A 20,873-nucleotide genomic window follows, 5' to 3' on the forward strand; every position below is an offset into this window, starting at 1 on the left:
CCAGAATCCACATAGACAAAGGGAGAGATCGAGAGCAGAGACAAGAAGGTATCTATTTATTGCTATAAACACCAGGCCCACCCAGCAGAAAGATCCCTGGGGTCCAAGAAAGAAGCCTGGGGACTTCAGATTCCTCAGGATCCTCACATCTTTGCTGGAAGATCTGGCTCTCTAAAGGGGAATTTTATGCTTGAGAGGGAAGGGGTGTGTGTGTGTGTGTGTGTGTGTGTGTGTGTGTGTGTCCGTCTGTCTGTCTGTCTGTCTGTGTCTCTCCAGGATAGATGTCACTGAAGAGGAGATGCTTGTGGGTGTGGGTGTGTGTCTGTGTGTCTGTGTCTCTCCAGGGTAGATATCACTGAAGAGGAGGTTGTGTATGTGTGTGTGTGTGTCTGTCTATCTGTGTCTGTGTCTCTCCATGGTAGATATCACTGAAGAGGAAGATGCTTGTGTGTGTGTGTGTGTGTGTGTGTGTATGTGTGTGTCTATGTCTGTGTCTCTCCAGGGTAGAGATCACCGAAGAGGAGGATGCTTGTATATGTGTGTGTGTGTGTGTGCTTGTGTTTGTGTGTGTCCATGTCTGTGTGCCTGTATCTCTCCAGGGTAGTTATCACTGAAGAGGAGGATGCTTGTGTGTGTGTGTGTGTGTGTGTGTGCTTTCGTTTGTGTGTGTGTCTGTGTTTGTGTGTGTTTGTGTTTGCGCCTCTCCAGGGGAGGATGCTTGTATATGTGTCTGTGTCTGTGTGCCTGTGTCTCTCCAGGGTAGATATCACTGAAGAGGAGGATGCTTGTATATGTGTCTGTGTGTGTCTGTGTGTGTGTGTGTCTTTCCATGGTAGATATCACTGAAGAGGAGGGTGTGAGTGTGTGTGTGTGTGTGTGTGTGTGTGTGTACATAGAATGGGAGCAGGGGGCAGTATACAGCACAGTAAGGGTGTGTTATCTTTCTCCTTTCTCCCAGCTGTATACTGGGACAGAGTTAACAAGGCCACACAAGTTCCCCAAATCCTCACAAATCTACATTCAGGGACAATACACCTGAGACAATGGTGGGGCTCCACTCTGTGGTTCCTTGCCCTCCTCTTAGGCCTCACTGTTGAGTAAGCACTCATTGGCATAGACCCTGGGATTCAATATTCTGTGCTGAGTTTACTTCCCACTCCAGCCCTCCTCAGTGAAGGGACCTGCTGAGGCATTCTCATTCAGTCCCAGAGCTCTCTATAATTCAGATGGGGTTTGCCTGCCCAAGCACCACTGGTTTTCCCTGAGAAACACCTAATCTGCATCCTCTCTCCTTTTCCCATAACCATTCTTTCTCTTATCTCTTCTCTACCTTCTTCTTTTTTTCCTTTCCATGTCTCTTTTTCCTCTCCTCACTTACTCATTCCTCTCTGATTCTTTTTTTCCTAATTATTCACCTTTATTTTCCTTCTTAATTTTTTTCATATACCTGATGCCCTTGTCACTTTCTCTTCTTTTCACCTCTTCCCATCCTTCCTTTTCTGCCTCTTTCCTCTATCCTTCCTGTCCTATATTTTCTCCTTGGTCTCCCCACCCCTCCCACCTTTCTTTCCCTTCCCCCTTTTCTTTTTCCTCCATTTCTCTTCTCCTGTCCCCCCTCCTCGCTTTCTGTTCCTCTCTCTCAACCACCACAACTTAGAGATGCTGGGGGGTCGACAATCTATTGCAAACATAGGCCATAGGACAGGGGCCTTTGCTCCTTTCGATCTGACTTCATGTGCTTCACTAAAGCCCCTTGTCTGGGTGCCTCTGTGTGTGTCTGTGTGGCCAGTAAGGGGGTGTTATCTTTGTGCTTTGCTCTCTTGCTGTTGGGCATATCTCCGTGGCATTTCTGTGTGGTATTTGTGTTCCTATGTTCATGTAGACATTAATGTAGGGAGTTGCACATGTGTGATTCTGTCCTTTTGTGTGAATCACTTGTGTGGTCTTGCACCTTTCTTTATTCTAAGTCTGTGTATCTGATGCACAGTGCCCAGTACAGGGACCCATCTACACAAAGAAAGGGCTCAATAAATGTTTGTTGACAATGATGTTGCCTGATAATCTATTTGTGTTGTTTGTTTGTACAGATTAGTGTATGTGGGTATCTAAGGTAGGTTCATATGTGCCTGTATATGTTGGAGTATGTTTGGGGAAAGGAATATGTTTTGTCTGTGGGTCCATGATCCATATACACTGACCACCACAGATCTATGGGAATACAAGTGCATGAAACTGGAGAGAAAGTCTGTATATGATCTCGAGTTCATATTTGAAGGTCAAAGGGCTACATATGTATTGGTTAATAGTTCATTGCAGAAGACAGGTTATGGGGGAGATGTGTTTGTAGAGGTAAAGATGTGATTGTGTCTTTGGGAGAGAATGTGTGTGTGTGTATGTGTGTGTGTGTGTATGGCATGAGCTTTTACATATATGCATGAAAAGCTATATGGGGAGAGGGAGGGATGTGTATGTGTCTGAGGGGGAGAGAAGAAGGACATGTGTGTATGTATATGTGTGTGTTTTTATGTATGTGTGTACACCCTCTATCTCAACCCTAGTTTACCCAACCTCACTCCCCACAGAATCCCGCCAGGCTCAGTGTGGTTCAATCAGCCCCTGCATGAATACACACAAATAGAAAGTTGTGTTCAGCTGACCGGAGACATTGGAACCCCACTAGGGCAGCTTGATCCCTCCCCCCAACCAGTGGGCCAGCCAGGGCTCCTTTTCACTTTGGGTCGAGGCTCGAACCCAGCTAGACCAGAAAGGAATAAGCTGCCCAAGAAATGAGAGAATTGGGAACTACAAGGGCTTCTGTTAGCTTGGAGCCTAAGGAAGCACCACTGACCACAGTCAGGGGTGGAGGCCTTTGGGAGAGTTGAAGGTCCAATAGCCAGGCTGTAAGTGACAGTCACACAAAGACCCAGGCAGAGAAACAGACAATCAGAGCCAGAGATCATAGCTCTTGCAACCCCAAAAACATCAGGAAAGAGGGCACATAAAATATATTGTAAATCATGATAAGGACCAGTTATCGAATGGTATGATAATATGATTGGACAAATATTTATAAGACAAGTGGTGAGTTATGGTTTTTAAAGTTAATTGAAGGTGTCCTTAGGAGGCAATGTATATGTCATACATTATGCAATAATAGCTCCTCTGGTCCACTATTTGGGGATGTTCCTCTAGCTGACCCAGGTACTCAAAAAATGATGCAACTGAGAGGGCTCCCTTGAAGGAAGCTTCAGACATTAACAGACACTCATCTGCTAACCTATTGGTCCTCCTGAGCCCAACACCAGCCGTGCCTCCACTCCCATCCTTCTTCCTCACAACTGACCCTTCACCCTCAAGCATCACCTCCTAACACATCAGGCTGCCCTAACTTCAGCTTCTGGGTCTTTTAAATCAAAAGTCCACCTTGTCATAGATAATCAACTTGGCCCAGTGCTGGGCTGTCAAAGGTGTGCTATTCCAGAGGAGGAGATGGGAAGGGAAATGAGGATGAGCTGAGCATGAGGTAGCCAAGATTTACCCCCTAAGGAACTGGAGCAGGGCAGCTAAGTGGTGAAGTGAGTAGAACCCTGGAGTCAGGAGGACCTGAGTTCAAATCTGGCCTCAGATATTTGACACACTTACTAGCTGTGTGACCTTGGCAAGTCACTGAATATCACGTCACTTAACTCCAATTGCCCTGCTTTTCCCCCCTCCAAAAAAAAGGGAACTGGGGGTAAAAAGAGGGAGGAAAGATGCAGAGATAAGACTCCCTTGCTCAGGTTAGGTGGTTCAGTGTGTGAGGGCTTACACATAGATTTCCCTAGATTTACACCTCAATCCTGCAGCCAGGTTTCCAATGCAAATCCCCAACCACTATTGTTTATCTATTAGGGAGGCCGATTAAAATTGCTTGTCATTAGATAGCTCTGTTTTCATACAGCTCTAGGAATACTCATTGCTGATAATCTATACTGCTCAGGTATAGGGACACACACATGCAGACCATCACAGGCAAGAGATCACACTCTTAAGGAACTTCAGCTACACACACACTGACCCCCACAAACAGAGAGATATGGACACAGAGAGGACCATCCAGGCACATGTCTGTGACCTTCTTGGAATCTGTACCGGGATAATCAGCCAGATGCTTGGCACGTTTGAACATCTGCAAATACTGATAGGTGAATTTTAAATGTGTTAGCCTATCTGCCCAACTCCCACACACTCTCAGTTTAGCTGCAGTAGAGAAAAGCATACCACAGACAAATACACAGAGACCCACCAATCATGACCAATGTTTAAAACTTGGCTATATGTGCACATGTGGCTAACTCAAATGAACACTTGGCCCAAAGAAAATCCTGGTTATAAGTGGTTTTTAGAAACAAAATCCCAAAGATTTCCCAGATTGTTGGTTTTGCCTGGGGAGGGAGAAGGAGAGATCGAAGGTATCCTGACCAAATCCCTCCCTCTTTAGCCTCCCAGGGTTGGCTGCTTAGCTTCCTGGCTCCTTGGACTTGGCTGCTTCTTTGAGGAAAGAACCAGAGACAAGTGGCTGCTGTTTCTTTTCCAGGTCTGTTGAGGGAGCCAAGGGATTGGAACTTTAGGCAAAAGAAAAGACCTATACTTTTGTTCTCAACCTCCTGTTCCGGGTTTTAAGGGTGCCGGGGGAGAGAGGTCAAATATATTGGGAACTAAGAAATGGGGGTGGGGTAGATAGGGCTGATGGAGCTATGTTCAGGATTTCTTTCTCACTTGGTATATTTGTGCATATGCATGATGTGTATACCCACCCTGTCCTTCCCATCCATCCTTTTCTAAATGGCCTGTACAAGCACCTCAACTGGCCCCTAATTTGTTACCTAAGAAAAAACAAAATAATGAGGGGGAGAAGGAGAGGGGAATGATTACCCACCATCATTCCAGGTCCTGAAAGTGGGAGCAGGAATTGGGATGAAATAGAAATTGATGCTGTCCATATTCATCTTTGTATCTAGAAGTAAGTAGCTATGCTCCTCCCCAACCATGCATAGCCAAACTACAGGCATACATGCTTTGCACAAATTTACACTGGCCATACATAAACATGATGTACACAAGCCACACTCTACATGCATTATATTACACATAAACAGACCTTCCATACAAACACACGGATTGTAAACGCATTTGGGCTAGCTAGGCACATTTACATACATACAATTGTGCCACAAAACACAAATATACCACTCACACATTCCTATGTCAGGCAAATTTATACTGCACACAGAATTATCACATGGACACATAAATACATTCTACACTTCCTTATATTGTGCAGGTAAGTATATTCTCCAGAGGCACAAATTCCTATCTATGCACTTCCCACAGGACAATGTTCACCAAAGGATACACTTAGGCAAGACTCATACTATGTATATATTCCCTCTACCTATAAAGTAAGATAAAACATAAGAAAGAAAAACAGGTAGGGCAGTGAGTGATACCTAGACCAAAGAGAGATTGTTTGATTGATAGATAAGATGGACAGGCACGCACGTGCGCACGCACGCACACACACACACGCACACACACAAGATATAGACTAAGAAATTATTGGTAGGATTTCTTAACTGGCACATGTGAACTTGTTTGTTCTGTTTTTTTAATTTCGATAATTATATTTCAATATAATTGATTTCCTTTGTAATCATATTCATTTAAAAAAAAAACATTCTGAGAAGTGGTCTCCTGGGCTTCTCCAGACTGCCAAAGTGGTCCATGACACAAAAAGACTCAGAATCTCCATCTTAGAGTGTAAGATAATCCTACGTGCTTTATTTCTATGTTGGGAGAAGGTTCTGGGACTTGGACAGGGACCCATGTTTTCATAAAAACAGTCTTTTTAGTGGTTAGGAGAAAAGAAGCATTTTGACATCCCCATTTGGTTGTCCACTGCCACTGAACAGGAGAGAATCTGTTTCTCAGGCTTAGCCTATTTTGGCCCCAGTAGAGTCCACTCTTCTAGAGCTATGGCCAACTTCCACAGTCCCTTCCTAGCAGGCTAGCCAGAGAGAGGGCTACCCAGACCATCCTCTCTTCTGCTTTCCCAGGCACAGGTTTTCAATAGACAGTAGGGTTTGTTTAAGGTCTGGGTGTGAGCTACAATGCCACATAGAGAGATAGATTGTAATATATTATATCACTCCTAAAGTCCAGATTTGAGATGCCAAGTAATAAAGGCTCATGCTGGTATTAGATATATACCAAGATACAGACATACTTCACTATGTTTTAGCAAATGTTAGATGATCTAGGACATAGGCATGGGCAGATACTATAAATTCATGCCTATGGAGATAAACTAATTTTATTAAGATACACACCCGAAATTTTTTTTGTCCGGGGTGGAAGACAGTGGATGCAAATACAGACCACATTTAACTTCCAAACACAGGGAATATACTATACTACCTAGCTACACAGCATTGTGAGGAGGGATGTCACGCTCCCATCTCTATTTTCCCAGGACATTCTCCCGAGAGGCTAGTCCTAAACTTCCTAGGCCTTCGCCTCTGTGTTGCCCTGCCCGGCCAGACCCTTTGCTACGCGGTAAGCAGGGCCGCTGATCTCACGGCCCAAATGACTATTGAAACCTGAGGGAATCGGAAGTCGAAATTAGTTTGGGAACAGATAAGAAATTCCAAGCACGACTCTCCCTAATCCTCCTCGCTCTGAGAATTGTATTTTCAAGTAAGAACAAGTTTTGACTGTCTCCAGAGTTGCTTCACCGCTGCCGGCTCCGCCTCATACGAAGCCCAACTTAGTTTTGCGTATAAGGAGCTATACTGAAAGGCAGAGGAAACGTAACCAAGATGCAAGGGGCCAGAGCAGTCCCTGTGCAAAGGAGTTAAGGGGTGGACCCCGGTTCTGATGAAGGGTAGAGGGAAAGTTAGTATATCAAAACCTCTTAAATGTTCTCTAAAGAAGAACACTAAACCAAATAGATGGGACTGGGTAAGCCTTTGGGTTCCGAGTTTTAGAAAGAAATACACACTCACGTTCGGGCAGGTGGGATGAGCAGGCTGATCAGAGCCAGGATAGCGATGGGGTGGAGTGTATCTCATTTTTTCCAATTCCGAGTTCCGCAAGCTACCTTCCAGCTTCCTGCTCCCTTCCCCCAGTGCCTGACCCTCACCCCACAGCCACCCACCATAGATCTGCTCTCGGGGATCGCTTTCCCGGCTTTGTCAGTATCTTTGTGCATTTTCCCCCTCAAGAACAACCACAATCGGACAGTTTAAAAAAAAATTAGAACGAACAGAAAAGATCGCCTTCCCCAATAATTACCTCCCCGAACACACACACACACACACACACACACACACACACACACACACACAGAGCTGCAGCCACTGGTAGTCATAAATGGATCGCTCTGGGTTGGGACACTGGTTAGTCCCAATTCAGCCCAGTTATCTCTCTCCCCAAGGTGGAGGATCAGTAAAACTTGAAACTTCTATAACCAGGGGTTTATTACTCACTTTCCCTCTCCCCATCCTTCTGTCCTCCTCCCCCCTTCCCCCACATATACACACTTTGCACCATCTCCAAAGTTTGGGTTAGGGGCCTTAGAGTTGCTACGGTTCTCCCGTTTTTCTTCTCTTTCAGGAGGGCCCTAGGTTGGGTCCTCCTTAAGAAAGTTGCGATGGGATTTTACAATCTTTGCCCCACAAGGAAAAGAGAGAAATATGGAAGAGGAAGACGGAAGAGGGCAATCGACCTGGTGATGGACAAAAACACCAATCTTCGTGAGTAGATAAGAAAATGAAGAATACTGTATTTGATTTAGAAAGTTTTTACATATAGATAAACACGCAGTTAAGGAAACAGTATAAGCGCCCTACGGGGAGTTGAGAGAAAACCCCCAAAGCAGCTAAGAAATACTCAAAATAGCTTTTGCATAAGAATACTACAGTCTCACTCTCCGGTTTCGCTGATGCTGGGGTCCCTTTCTCTAACCTAGCCGCTCAGACAAGAACAGCTAAGTCTAGGCAAGGAACGCCAAGTCTTGGAAATTAAAAAAAAATCAAAAAAGGGAAAAAAGAAAGATAAGGGGCAGGTGTTGAAGGGTTAGGGAAGTGGGAGAGAGAGAAAGAGACGGAGAGAGAGGACACAGAATGGCAAAAAGGGAGAAGAGAAAAAAGCAATAGCATATACAGGCAATTTCTACACATATATTACAAACTGGGAAAAATGACCGCATCATTAAGATATACATAATTCATATAAAATTTTGAAATAAAAATAAAAATCTTTTACAGTCATAACTATCCTTTTTCCACATTTATAACCAGTACCCACACAGGCAGTGACAGGAGTGTAGAAAAAAAGGTGCTTACGAATAAAATGATTGTCTGCTGAACAAAAAAACAGAAGATTGCATCTTGGCTGACCATTACTTGGACTTCAAAACAGAAAGGAAGAGGGAGAGGGAGAGAGAGAGAGAGAGAGAGAGAGAGAGAGAGAGAGAGAGAGAGAGAGAGAGAGATTGAGAGACCAAAAAAAAAAGGCGAGAAACATTTGCTATTTCCCTCTTCACAAGGAGTTCTCTTTTTTTCTTTTTTTGTACAAATTCAGAACGGAGATGGCGTTGGTGGGTTCGTTTTTTGTTGTAGTTGTTGCTGTTTTTGTCATTTTTGGTCTTTGTCGCCCGTTGTTGCCTCGGTGGTGATTGTGTATTCGATTCTTTATAAATCGTTTTAAGCTATAGAGAATATTTTCCCAGATACAAATAAACCGTCATGCAGGTGGGGTGCCTCGTCCATGGGAAGCGAAAGGAGAAGTCGTGCTTGTCCTAGAAAGTATACAATTGTCACCTCTTTTAATTGTTCCCCCCGCAACATCAGCATTTGTGAATGTCTGTTGGCGTCCGGGTCCGTTGTGTGGCGGTGGTGGCTGAAGGTGGTTGGGTTTTGTTGACAGTTTTTGATTAGTTTCTAATGTTTCTTGCTTTTTTTTTTAATTTTGGCTTTGTGTGTGCATGTGTGGTTGTGTGTATGTGTGTGTATATGTGTCCTGATTTGGGTTTGCTCTAGGGTGGGAGAGATAGGAGTTGGGGGAGGGGGGAGGAAAAGGAGGAAGAGGAGGAGGGAGAGGAGGGAGAGGTGGAGGAGGACCGTCTTTCCGCTATCATACATCACATTCCGAGTCGCTGGAGGTTACCGAGAGGATGGAGGTGCCGGTGTCCGCTCGTTCTGTCAGGCTGGACACACTGGTTGTGGGACTGGCCGCCGTGGATGGCGACTCTGCCGAGCCGTGCGTCGGACAGCCAGGCTCAGCCAGCGAGCGCATGCCGCTCTGTCCGATCGACTGATGCTGCAGCCTGCGGGGCAAAAAGACAACACGGAGCGAGGCTCCCCTGACATAGCCAGCCTTACCTGCAGACAGACCGCCCTCTCCTTTGCCCTTCTACCTCTAGGACAGACAAGCAATCTCATAGTCCCGGTGTTTCCCTGCCCAGGTCATAGCCTCCTAAAGATGCCTCCTGGGACTCCCGAATCCCCCGGATAAACATAGCCGGAGCCCTGGGATCGCCTGCAACCTCCCGCCCGCTATTTGCGATGCAGTCACACTGATACTCACAGATCCACAAGCACTGACTCAAGCACTTTGATACCCATATGTGCAGGTAAATACCACTGCAACTCAACCAGAGTCCCCTTTCGTTCCCCCCTCATTTTCTGTGAAACTGCTCTACCTCCCACTGCCCTACAACCTCCTAAGCCACTTCACCCTCCACTCTGGCCTGGGCTCATTTTAAATCCCCAACTCGGAATTGGAGAAGGGTTTGGATCTTGTAGCTGGCTAAAAACTCATTTGAGCCCCAGGGTCACCGGCTTCCCCAAAAGCCGAGAGCGTCGCTACCCTTTCTATTTAGGGGCCTCCTGTCTTCTCCCTCTCTTCTTTCTCTTCACTTTGACGCTTTTCTCTTTCTCTTTGATTCTTTCATACTTCCCCTTGCCTCTTCTCTTCGCTCATTTTTCTTGTTTCTCCTTGTCTCTCCCTTCTCCACTGCGCTCCCCCTCCCCTTCCCCTGTATTCCATCTGTCCAGTCTTCAGTGCTCGTTAGTGCGCTCTCTCCCGTCTTTCCTCCTATCAATACTCTCCTCCTTGGCCCTCAGACTATGTTCTGTGGGCTCTCCGACCTCACTAGAGGTTTTCTTGTAGTCACCAAGAGCTTGGGAAAACCAGGACAGGAGAAGAGAAAGGAGATGAGAGGAAAGGAGAGAGGATTGGGGCCAGGCCTAGACAGAAAGGAATGAACCCAGGGTCCTGCGGCCCAGAAAGGCCTACAGTCAGGCTGGCTGCAGGGGAAGGGGTGGGAATAGGAAGCATGTATCTTGGCCCACGGGATACAATGGATAGTAGAGAAAAAGAGAGGTGTTTGGCAAGAGACCCCAGTTTCTCGGCTGGCATCCCCACCATCCATTTAGTCTGTTCTCCGTACTGCAGCTAGCTCCAGTTGGGTAGGTTGACAGAGAAGACACAAGATATCCCTCTTAGGGCCTTGTTTCCAAGACCCCTTCTCCAAGGATGTTTTGAAACTGGGCGTTAGTTGGCAGTGGAAGCATTTAAAAAATATATAATAAACTAAATGAAGAAGACAGGGAGAGACAGAAAGAAGGAAAAAGAAAGTAGAAGGGTAAGAGAGAAGAAAGAGGCGATAAAGCAAAGAAGTAAGGCAGCGGAGTGCTGACGACCTTCATATAAACATTCTTTCCGCTTCGGAGAGCTGGGTCTCGGCCCTACGCTGAGGCAAAGAGGTTAGGAAAGAGAAGGCCTGAACACCGCCTTGGGTCTTCCCCCCATGGGGCGAAAAGCGGGCTCCACAAGAGAGAGCTTGGAGGATTTGAAGCTAAAAAACAAGCTACTAGATTCCGGGACTTAAGCACAAACCCACACAGTTTTATCAACCCCACTGTCAGCAGCACAGGACTACTTACTAGTACTATCACAGCAGGGTTGGATCTGAGGACTGGTTGGAGTCCCAGAAGAACTAGAGAAAAGATTCTGCCTTGGAATTTCAATTTTCTTCCCCCTTCCTTTCTTTAGCTCTCTTTTTTTCCTTCCTCCTTTCTTTCTCTTCTCCTTTTCCTTCCTTCCACTGTTTTTCCCCCTCTCTCCCTCCGTTTCATACAGGCCTGCAACCTCAGCTAACCCAGTCGAGCTCTCAAACAACTTTACATCTAACTGGCCTGTGGGATTGGGGACTGACCCCCCACCCCAGTCCACAGTGACCTCGACTTTCCAAATTGGAAAGATTCACCGAACCCCCATGAACCGACCCGATTCAAGCTGAAAGTAGACACACATCACTACACACACATATTACCCTCTCCAGCGCTCATATCTATGATATACTAAACTCAAACACACACACACACATACACAATCAGAGGAGCCGTTTTTGTCCGGTTCTACCCGGCTCTCTCTCATGCCTGTCAATACAGTAAGTAGGTCAGGAATTTGAAATAACAGAAGCTTCCGCATGAATATTCTGTCCTCTCTTTGTATTAATTAGAATTTTTCCTTTCTAACCTCCACAAATATTTATACACAAATTATGTTTATGTGTATACACACATGCATATTTATGCACACATCATACACATATACATAAACATATTTGCTTAGTATTACTATTACAATGTTCAAATAGATCGAAATTTTTGTTGGACAGCCGAGAACTGAGGATAAAGAATTCTCTGTGCTCTCCATCGTTTTTCCACTGAGCAGAGAGCCATGAACTAGAGACAGGAAAGTGGGAGAAAGAGGCGGAGGCACCGAGCTCTGCTTCTGGTGTTCTGGGGCCACTCGGAGCCCCAACCTGGTCCCGCTTCAGACAACTCTTGGGCATGGGCGGGGGAGCGGGAGAGAGAGCTGGACACTTCGGCGCAAGGCCTGAGTGGCCGGCGCCCCAAGACACCTCACACTTACCAAGAAGGCACACGGAAAGAGCTGGAAGGCTGGCTACCTGCTCCCCGACCCCCACCTTCATCCCAGGACAAATAAGTTTAATAAGACCAGCTCCCCTTCCCCGCGCCCTGCGGGCGGTGCAAACTTTCCCAGATTGTCCCCGGGCTTGCCTCCTTTCCTCCCTGTCTCCACTCCCCGCCCTCCCAGGGTTGGTCCCCTTCCGCAGGCCCGATGCCTCCAGCCATAGAGAGTGAAAAATTGGGAACGGCTTGGGGCTGGGTGCTACGGGGCTGCGGGTCCCTGGCACTGACCTGTTCTTGGCCGCAGCCGCCCGGTCCCGCTGCCGCCGGTTCTTAAACCAGTTGCCTACTTGTGTGGGGGTGAGGCCCGTGGCCTGAGCCAGTTCGCGTTTCTTGCTGGGGTTGGGGTAGGGGTCCTGAAGGTACCACTCCCTGAGCAGGCTCCGAGTCCGCTCCTTGAAGCAATGAGTCTTCTGCTCGCCGTCCCAGATGGTCCGGGGCAACGGGAACTTCTTCCTCACTCGGTACTTGTCCACTGGGCCAAGAGGGCGGCCGCGCAGCTTCTCCGCCTCCTGGTAGTGCGCCTCCAGCCACATGGCTTGCAGCTTGCCGTGCGACTCTTTGGTGAACTTGTGGTTCTCCAGGATGTGGTAGAGGTCGCGAAAGTTGCCCGTGTGGAAGGCGACCACGGCTCGGGCGCGCAGGATGGACTCGTGCTTGTTGATGGCCTCGCACGCCCCTGGGGCCACGGGCAAGGACCAGAGGAAGCGTCCCAGTCGCTCGATGTCCCCAGTCTCCTCCAGCGTCTCGCAGACGCTGGCCACCTGCTCCGGAGAGAAGTTGAGGGTGGGCAGCTGGAACATGGACAACTCTTCCGGGGGGGCCCTGGAGCCGCCGCCGCTGCCGCCGCCTCCTCCGCCACCGCCGCCGCCTCCTCCCGCGCCGCCTCCTCCCGCGCCGCCGCCGCCGCCGCCGCCGCCTCCTCCTCCCGCACTGCTCCCGCCGCCGCCGCCGCCGCCGCTGCTACTAGCCAGAAGTAGGGAGCGGTGGTGAGGATCCGCGAAGTTTGGCAAGAAGAAGTGGGAGGGATAGAGCTCTAGAGGGGAGCGGAATACCATGGAATGACCTGAGAGGAGAGGAGAAAATTCAGGGAGAGGAAGAGAGAGGAGAGGAAGAGGAGGAGGAGGAGAGGGGGGAGGAGGAGAGGGAGGAGGAGGAAAAGAGAGAGAGGAGGGAGAGGAGAAGGGAGGAGGAGGAAGAGGAGGAGGAGGAGGAAGAGGAGGAGAAAGATAGGAGTAAAGGACACCCACACCCCGAACACATCCACACACACACACACCCGCGCAGCCACATAGAGAGAGGGGAAGGAGAGTGGCCGGGCGCGCGCGCGCGCTCACACACACATACACGCGCGCGCGTGCACAGAGAGAGAGAGAGAGAGAGAGAGAGAGAGAGAGAGAGAGAGAGAGAGCCAACCACCACCGAGTCAAGATTCAGCGATTCAACAGCAATCGCCCTAATGACAACAGCCTCATAATATCTCCCCTAAATCCACAGTGAGTGCAGCATTGAAACATTTTGTTTCGCTTTTCTATTGGTCTTCTGAGTGTCGTTGTGGCGTTGCCACGGCAACCCCTGCCAATCACTGTCAGCACTGCCAATCAATAATGAGTACGTAAGGAAGGTTTTTACCACTTAGCCCAAATGCGCAGGGGGGGGAGGAGGAGGAGAAGGAGGAGGGGGAGGGGAGGGGGAGAGGGAGAAAGGGAGGGAGTACTCCGGGAGAAAGAATTTTTTTTAATCTTTGCAACTCTTAATCTCGCCACTTCCCCCTCTCTCTCTCCATTTACCCCCTCTTCCCTGTCTGTCTTCCTCCCCCTCCCCTAAATAAGGGTTCAAATAATGTGAAAAGCAGTGTGCTCGTATTTGTTGAATGGGATGAGCAATTAGAGGGTGGAATATTATTGTGATTTTTTTTTTAACGAGCCTCGTTAAAACTAAAGATCTAGGGGATAAGGGACTTGGCCTGGCCTAGAATCCGCACCCATTCGTACGATGGACTCCGAACTGAGACAATTTGCACATGATTTGCACGTAGGTCCTCTTCATTCTGCCTATCTGAGCACTAATAGTGCCGGCGAAGAAAGGAAAGATGAGATCATGAGACTCATCGCGCCGGTGACCCCGTCAGGCGCCTCAGCCCAGAGAAGCGGAGAGGGCATCTCCCCCGCTCCTCCCCTCCTCCGAGGCCCAGGCAGCGGGTCCCAGCGCCCAGCGGAGCTGGGGAAGTAGGGCACCTCCTAGTAGCCTCTGCCTACTTCCAACTCTCCGAGGGTGCCAGGATTGAGCTCCCAGACATAAATTCTCTAGGGATATAGTCCTATTTACACTTGCCCCCCCGCCCCGTGTGAATGTCTATTGCCTGCATCCCCAATCAGCCACCATTTAAAAATAATAATAACTAAAATAATCAGGCATAATAACAATATTTCACTACTGTATTTTAGAATATTCACTTCGCTTTGTTTCCCTCCCATATCTCGGCGAGCTCTCCAAAGGGTATCTCGGAGTTCAGGGAAGCCAGGTTCCCCATTTTACCCAGAGCCTGGGCATCTTTCAGAACACTTTTCAGCCCTCTAAAGCTGGAGTTGAGAAACACGAAAAACCAAAGGCCTGCACATTTTTCATTGACGAACTTTATGGCAAAAAAACCAAACCTCAAACATATTTTTTTTTAAATTACGCTACTAACTCCAAACCAAGCCAAAAAACTTCCCAGACCTTCGAGAGGCGGCGGACTAAACCTTTTTCAGCCCACCTCCCGGGATGGCTGGCTGGTCGCCGCGCCGGCTCGGGCTCCTGCTCTGGGGCAAGGATATTTATTCTTAGGTAGGTTGCTTTTAAGAAGATTTAATCAGCATCTTGAGCCAGGCCTTGCTTTGTGGGGTTTCTGTGGCCGTGGAAGTGTGATTTACCGAGATTTGTCCGGGTCAGAGGCTGCCTTTCCCCCGCTCTGTGTATATTTAGACAGGACTTGGTTTGGTGTTAAAAAGTGTATATTTTGAATAGGTTCACACAGTTGCAAACAATACCGACATTGTCGGCCCCATGTACAACGCGTATTGAAACGCAGCTTCCAGACTTCAACTAATCTGCCCTCAATAAAGCTGAAATAATTATCCTAAGCCGCCTTTCCAGAAGAAAAATCATTGAGGAATTCAAAACTTTTTTTTTAAAGATCTTTTCTGCATTCCGATGCAGATCTGGGGGTGAGGCGTAGAGTCCACAGTACTTTGGAGACATCAATGGGGGGGGGGGGGAAGATTACAATTAAAATGGCAAAACATAACGTGACTTGGCCTGCGGAGCTACTAACCCTCCTAATCCAGGATCTTGGGGGTACTAGGGACCCTGGATTGCCGGCCCTCCCCCAGGAGCTTCCTGCGGTGTCCAGCCCAAGACCTCCAAGGCCCGTGTTGCTGCAGGCTCTCAAACCCCCAGAAGCCTGCAGGGTCTATAGTTTGAAGGATGGAAGCACCTTCATACCTAACCGCACCCCGAAGAGGACAGAGGAATGGGGAACTCCCAACTACTCTTCTGGCCCCCGAAAGGTTAATAACAAAGACAAAAGGGAAAAATAGATGGGAAAACCCCACTTTGTAGACATATTTTCTTTCTTTCCCTCTCCTCTCCCTATTCCTCCCCCCACCCCCCATCCCCACTGATTTCTGTTTCCGCTCGGCTGGGGAGACCCAGCGCTGCTGACACCGGTCAGAGAGTCCCTAGAAGGAACCCAAAGGTTGGGACACAAAAAGGAAAAATCTTTTCTTTGTAATCCCTTTTTCTTTTAGGGGAAGGATTATAGCTAGGGGGTGGGGAGAGGGGAGAAGGGAGTCTGGAGAAGGAAGTGGGGAGGGAGGAAGAAAAGGGAAGGGGAGTATGTTTGCGGGAGGGGAGCTGGAGGTGGGAGGGAGAATTCCTGCGGGTGGGTTTCCTAATATTTTATTCAACTTTTTGAAAGCTGCTCGTGACCCCAAAACTGCATCCCACTCAGCATGGGACCCAGGCGCTGAGCTCAGTGGATTGAACCTGGTTTGATCAGTTCCCATTCTGCCCCCCTCCCAGGAACCTCAGGCCGGAAAGGGGGCGTCTCCCCTTCCCCCTCCCTTCCATGCTATCGCCTCCCGAGCCCCTACACGCTCGGAAGATTTCTCAAACTCATTCATTTGTAAAGTACAATAAAATCGAAAATCTCCAAGAAGCTTGATAAAATGCAGACTAATCACCGCGCAGCAGCACCTAGACGCACGCCGGGGCTCCCGGGAGCCCACCCTGCTGGCTCCCTCCCGGAGTGAGCGGGAAGTTCGGCTCAGTCTTGTTCGTGCCCCCGCCCAGGGCCTTGGCGCCTGGCGCTCTAAGCCTGTTAGGGACAGAATTCCTGTCCTTAAATATACAAGCAGATAATTGTTGGCGCGCTAGCTTTGTGTGAGGAGGCTGGGGGTGTAAATGGCTTTTAATGACTGCAGCTGTGGGTTGCGAACTGTCAGTGCAAGTGGGTTAGTGCGGAGCCCCAGAGTCAGGCGGGGAGCTGGGCGCTGAGCCGCACGGAGTCTTCCCCTCCCCACCACAATCCCTCAGCAACAGATTCCGGAGCCCCCCGGCGTAGCCCGACTACCTAGGCTAGAGAGCCAGGACCAGAGCGCTAGGTCCAGGGCTAGGACTGGAATCAAACCGCCGGCCCGCAGGGCACAGCGCCCCGCGAAAGAAGAGAAAAAGAAATTACGTAGAGCCCCCAAGCTGCTGGCCCCTTGCTTCTCACGGTCCCCAGGCGTTGCCGGCGCCCCTTCTCGCCTAGAAGATACGTCTTGGAACCCGTAAGTTTAGGACCCCAGGGACTTGGGAGGGCAGAGGCTGGGCTGGGGCCCAGCATCCTATATAGCTTCGGGATTCCTTTGAGATGTGCGTGGGAGGGGGGTTCGGCAGTTTGGAACCGTCACTTTGGGCCTGGAGGGGACAAGGGGGCGCTGTGAGCCCGGGGGCACGCAGCCGATTGGAGAGAGTTAGTAGGTGTAGGGGGCCAGGAGTGTGGGGGGTCACAGCCTAAGGAGGTATCCTCTCCTTGCACACACACATTTTCTGTACTCCTTCTCCCCCCACCCCCCCAGCACACACACATCCAGGACTCCGGGATTGTAGTTTCGGAGGCAAGAAGCAGGGGCAAAGTTGCCTCTATGAGCTTGTACATGTCCTCGTTCCCGGGCAAGCAGTCTAGGCTTCAGCTCAAGGGGTCCAACCCAGCGTTGGGACAAGTTGGGGCAGGGGGCTATTGGAAAGGGAAGCTTCTTAGACAGAGGAAGGATCCGAGAAGAGAACAAGGGCCCAGAAAAAGAGAGGAGAGCCAGCACCAATCATCACCACCTGATACCATCCACCTCCAGCCACCGAAAGGGTGGGAGGACTTGAGAAGCTGGAGACCGATCCTGGACGCCTTTAGCCCCACTAGGGGCCTCCCTCTCGGTGCTCCAGTACCCCACAGAGCCGACTCAGGTTCTGAAAGGCCCTTGACTAAGGCCTGTTCTGTGGCTAGAGTAGGACCCATCTCTGGGCCACCTTTTTCTGGGATATGACAGATATACAAGGGATAGGAGTCTTGGCCCAACCCATTCAGGGGAGGAAGAGCTCAGAGAGAGCTGGGAGACAGCAGAAGAGAGCAAAAAGAGAAGGAAGGAAGGAAAGAGGGCATTTTTGGAAGTATTTGGCTCCAGGTGCACTGTTTTGCCAGGATCAGACTATTTATTTTTAGGTAGTAGTCCCTACACACACACACACACACACACACACACACACACACACACACACATCTTTCCCATCACCTCGCTCTTCAGCCGCAGCTCCTCTCAGGAAACCCATATCACAGGAACAGGAATAACTTCAATTCCTTTAGCATAGATTCTCTGCTTCGGTCCCAGACCGTCAGCTTTCTGGGTCATTAGGCAAGGGAGGAGAGTCCGAAGTCTTAGGGCAATCGTACAGAAGGAAAGGCAAGCCTGGTTCGCGCATTCTCTCACCAGGCCGCCACCCAGTTTGCCACCCAGCCTGGCTCTTACTGGATGGGGGAATCCTTGGGCCAGGAGCTCTAGGCTCCCTCAGTCCCAACCCTATCCCCAACCCTCGCCCCCTTCGCCAGTCAGAAAACTTGGGATCCTATGGATATTATCTGCGGAGGGAGTAAACACACTTTTCTCTTCATAATCAACTTTTCTCCCAGGAGGATGCAGTCTGTGAAACTCCCTCCGAAAGGCTAGGGAAAGAAGGAGGGAGGAGGGAAAGAGGGAGAGAAGCCCTTAAAGGGCCCCATTACTTTCCTTTGAATTACAAACAACAACAATTCTCCCCTCCTCCTACAGTCTCAAGCCCCCCCACATCCAACCTCCGGGGGTCAGGCGGCGGCGGCCCAGGGGCCTCGAGCTTGGAGCAATTGTGCCCCCGTGAGTAAACACTACTCAGTTGCCTCAACTTTCTCCCCTCATAAAAGTTCCTGGTGCGCGGGGAAATTTGAATATTTGATCAGCCCCTTTTAGTGACCCTCATTAGCCCGGCGCCCTGCTAAGGCCCCGGCGTTGCAAGAAAGCTGCCCAGTCTCCGCATTTGCACGCCTTGTTAGCGCCGATTAATGAAGCCTCCCCGACTGCTGAAAGGAAGGCCTCCCGGTGTATACACGCACCTTACGGCAACTGGTTACTTCTAATGAGCCGCAGCAATATGCTGAATGGAGCAGGGGCACCCGGAGCTCCTGGCCCCGGGGTTCGCCCCACCCCTTTCTCCCTCCCTCCACAGCCACTACTATCACCACCAGCAGCCTGACTTTCACTTTCTTAAAGAAGAAAAGTTTAGAAATTGCTCTGTCGGGGCCCTGAAGAAGAGAGAGAAAATTGTTCTTAAGTTCATGGAGAGGAAATAGGTCCCGTCCCACTGCCCAGGCTGAGAAAGAGGTGAAGAAAGAAGAGATGAGCTAGGGGAGGGAGGAGGGCAGGAGAGAAAAGGTTGAGAAGGAAGGGGTTGGAGAGAGAAGGGACTGAAGAGATGGAAAGGGAGGACGGTAGAGAAGGGGCTAAGCAAGGGGACAGAGCTGTGTGGGGCAGAGAGACTCCTTTAGGGGTGGCCTCCGGTTTTCTAGGGGAGGGGGAGCTCGCTGCCTGCTGGCCTAGACCCAGACAATTAAAAATCAATTCATTCTTTCAATTCCCCAAGGAAGTGATGGGGACTAATGTAAGGGCCCACGGAAGCCCCCACACCGTGACGTAAGGGATGATTAGCTTTGACTTCTCCGACCCCCTCCTCCTCTTTCCTTCCTCCATTCTCCTCCCCCCCCCCCTTTTCTTCACACTCATCTTCCTTCTCCCCTCCCGTTCTCTTATCCTCTTGGGTCCCTCCATCCCCAATTTAGGCCTCTAAATTTTTAGGCATGGGGAGGGAGTCTTCTTGCCCGCACGAGTTGGACCAGTTAATAAGATGGCCTCAACTGTCTTTCCGATTCTGGACTGGGGCTTGAGGGTTGAGCAAGTGTATGTATGGGGGATGGGGGGGGGGCAGTAGGAGAAGATTAAGGAAGCCACTGGCTAAAAAGAGCAAAGGATAAGCTTGAACCACAAAGTAATAAAAGGCATCTCTTCCTCTTTTCCTCCACTACCAAATCCTCAGCTCCTGTTCCGAAGCTGACAGCTCCACCTTCCCTCTCTCCCTCCTTCACCACAGGAGGATGCCCGGCTTCCCCCGTGCCTCAGCCTTTCTCAACGGTCCTCAAAGAGTGCAGAGCTAAGGCCTCCCACAGTCGGGAGAGTGCCTGGAATCTCCTGCCTCTGCCCCCAGTGCCTTTAGCGCCGGTTACAGCAGAGGTCGCAGAAAGAATGGAGAGGCTGGTTCAGCTAGATCACCACCTTCTCTGAAGAGGGGTGTGGGGCTCTTTAGGAAGAAATTCTAAAGCCCAGATTAGAAGTTAGGCTTACAAGAAGAACCTTAGAGGAGGAAAGTGAGGTTTCCTCTTCTGTCACCGGCCGTATTCTTCCTTGCCCTTGCCTTTCCTGACCCAACGGAAGCTCCAAGCACGATGAACCCTGAAGCCTGGGAGCTCCCAACTCCAGCTAGGGGTGGTTGGGTAGGGACCCCATTCCTTCCCCACTATGCAGTTCTCCAAGCCCTCAGGGCCCACCCTGACTCCGAAGGATTTTGGGAAGGTCACTATTCCCAGTCCCTTGATCCTCCAACTCCTAGAAACCTGGCTGAGCTGCTGAACTTGAGGACAGCGGCCCACGTGGGCCTCGGCCCTTACAATTCAAAGATGATCAGAGCAATGAGCTCTCTTGTCTTTAAGGGCTCATAGAAAGCTCACATCTGTACTTTCTCTTGCTGGGGCAAAGCAAGCGCCATCATCTTAGCAAGCCCCTCCCTGACCTCTACTGCTTTCTCTTGACCATGGTCCCTCTTTCTGAAGTCCTCTCTTCTTTATTAACCCCAACTATCTCCTCACTCCCTTACCAGTGGCCTACAAGCAATCATTTCACTTCCACCATTCCACATCAATCCATAGCTGGATAACATTTTAGAATCGCTGTCTGCTGTTCCAACCAAGACTCCATGGGCAGGAATGATCTCAAAGCACAGAAAGCATAAAGATCAGATGGAGTGATGAGAGGTGGAGGTAGATGGGAATAGAGAAGAGAATCTCAATAAAGCCCAAACTGGAAGTGAAGAGAAGCTTTTCTGCTCCCTCTAGCTGGAAAGGGAAGATGAGGATGAAAGGGTGATATTACAGAGGGTGGATGAGATGGAAGGTGATGGAAGAGGCTGGGACAGAAGAAGTGAGGGCCCAAGTTGCAGAGATATGGCTGGGAG

General features: G+C 49.5%; 1 protein-coding gene across 1 annotated transcript; it reads right to left on the reverse strand.

The window, feature by feature from the left end:
- Positions 1 to 9,174: 9,174 nt before the first annotated feature.
- SIX3 (SIX homeobox 3) lies at positions 9,175 to 13,099 on the reverse strand. Its single transcript, XM_036752720.1, has 2 exons — positions 12,273 to 13,099; positions 9,175 to 9,367 (listed from the first exon to the last, which is right to left on the reverse strand). The coding sequence occupies exons 1-2, from the start codon at positions 13,097 to 13,099 to the stop codon at positions 9,175 to 9,177; spliced, it is 1,020 nt and encodes a 339-aa protein (XP_036608615.1).
- Between the last annotated feature and the right edge of the window lie 7,774 nt (positions 13,100 to 20,873).

Source organism: Trichosurus vulpecula, chromosome 3 (assembly GCF_011100635.1).
Source record: "Trichosurus vulpecula isolate mTriVul1 chromosome 3, mTriVul1.pri, whole genome shotgun sequence".
Lineage (NCBI taxonomy): Eukaryota > Metazoa > Chordata > Mammalia > Diprotodontia > Phalangeridae > Trichosurus > Trichosurus vulpecula.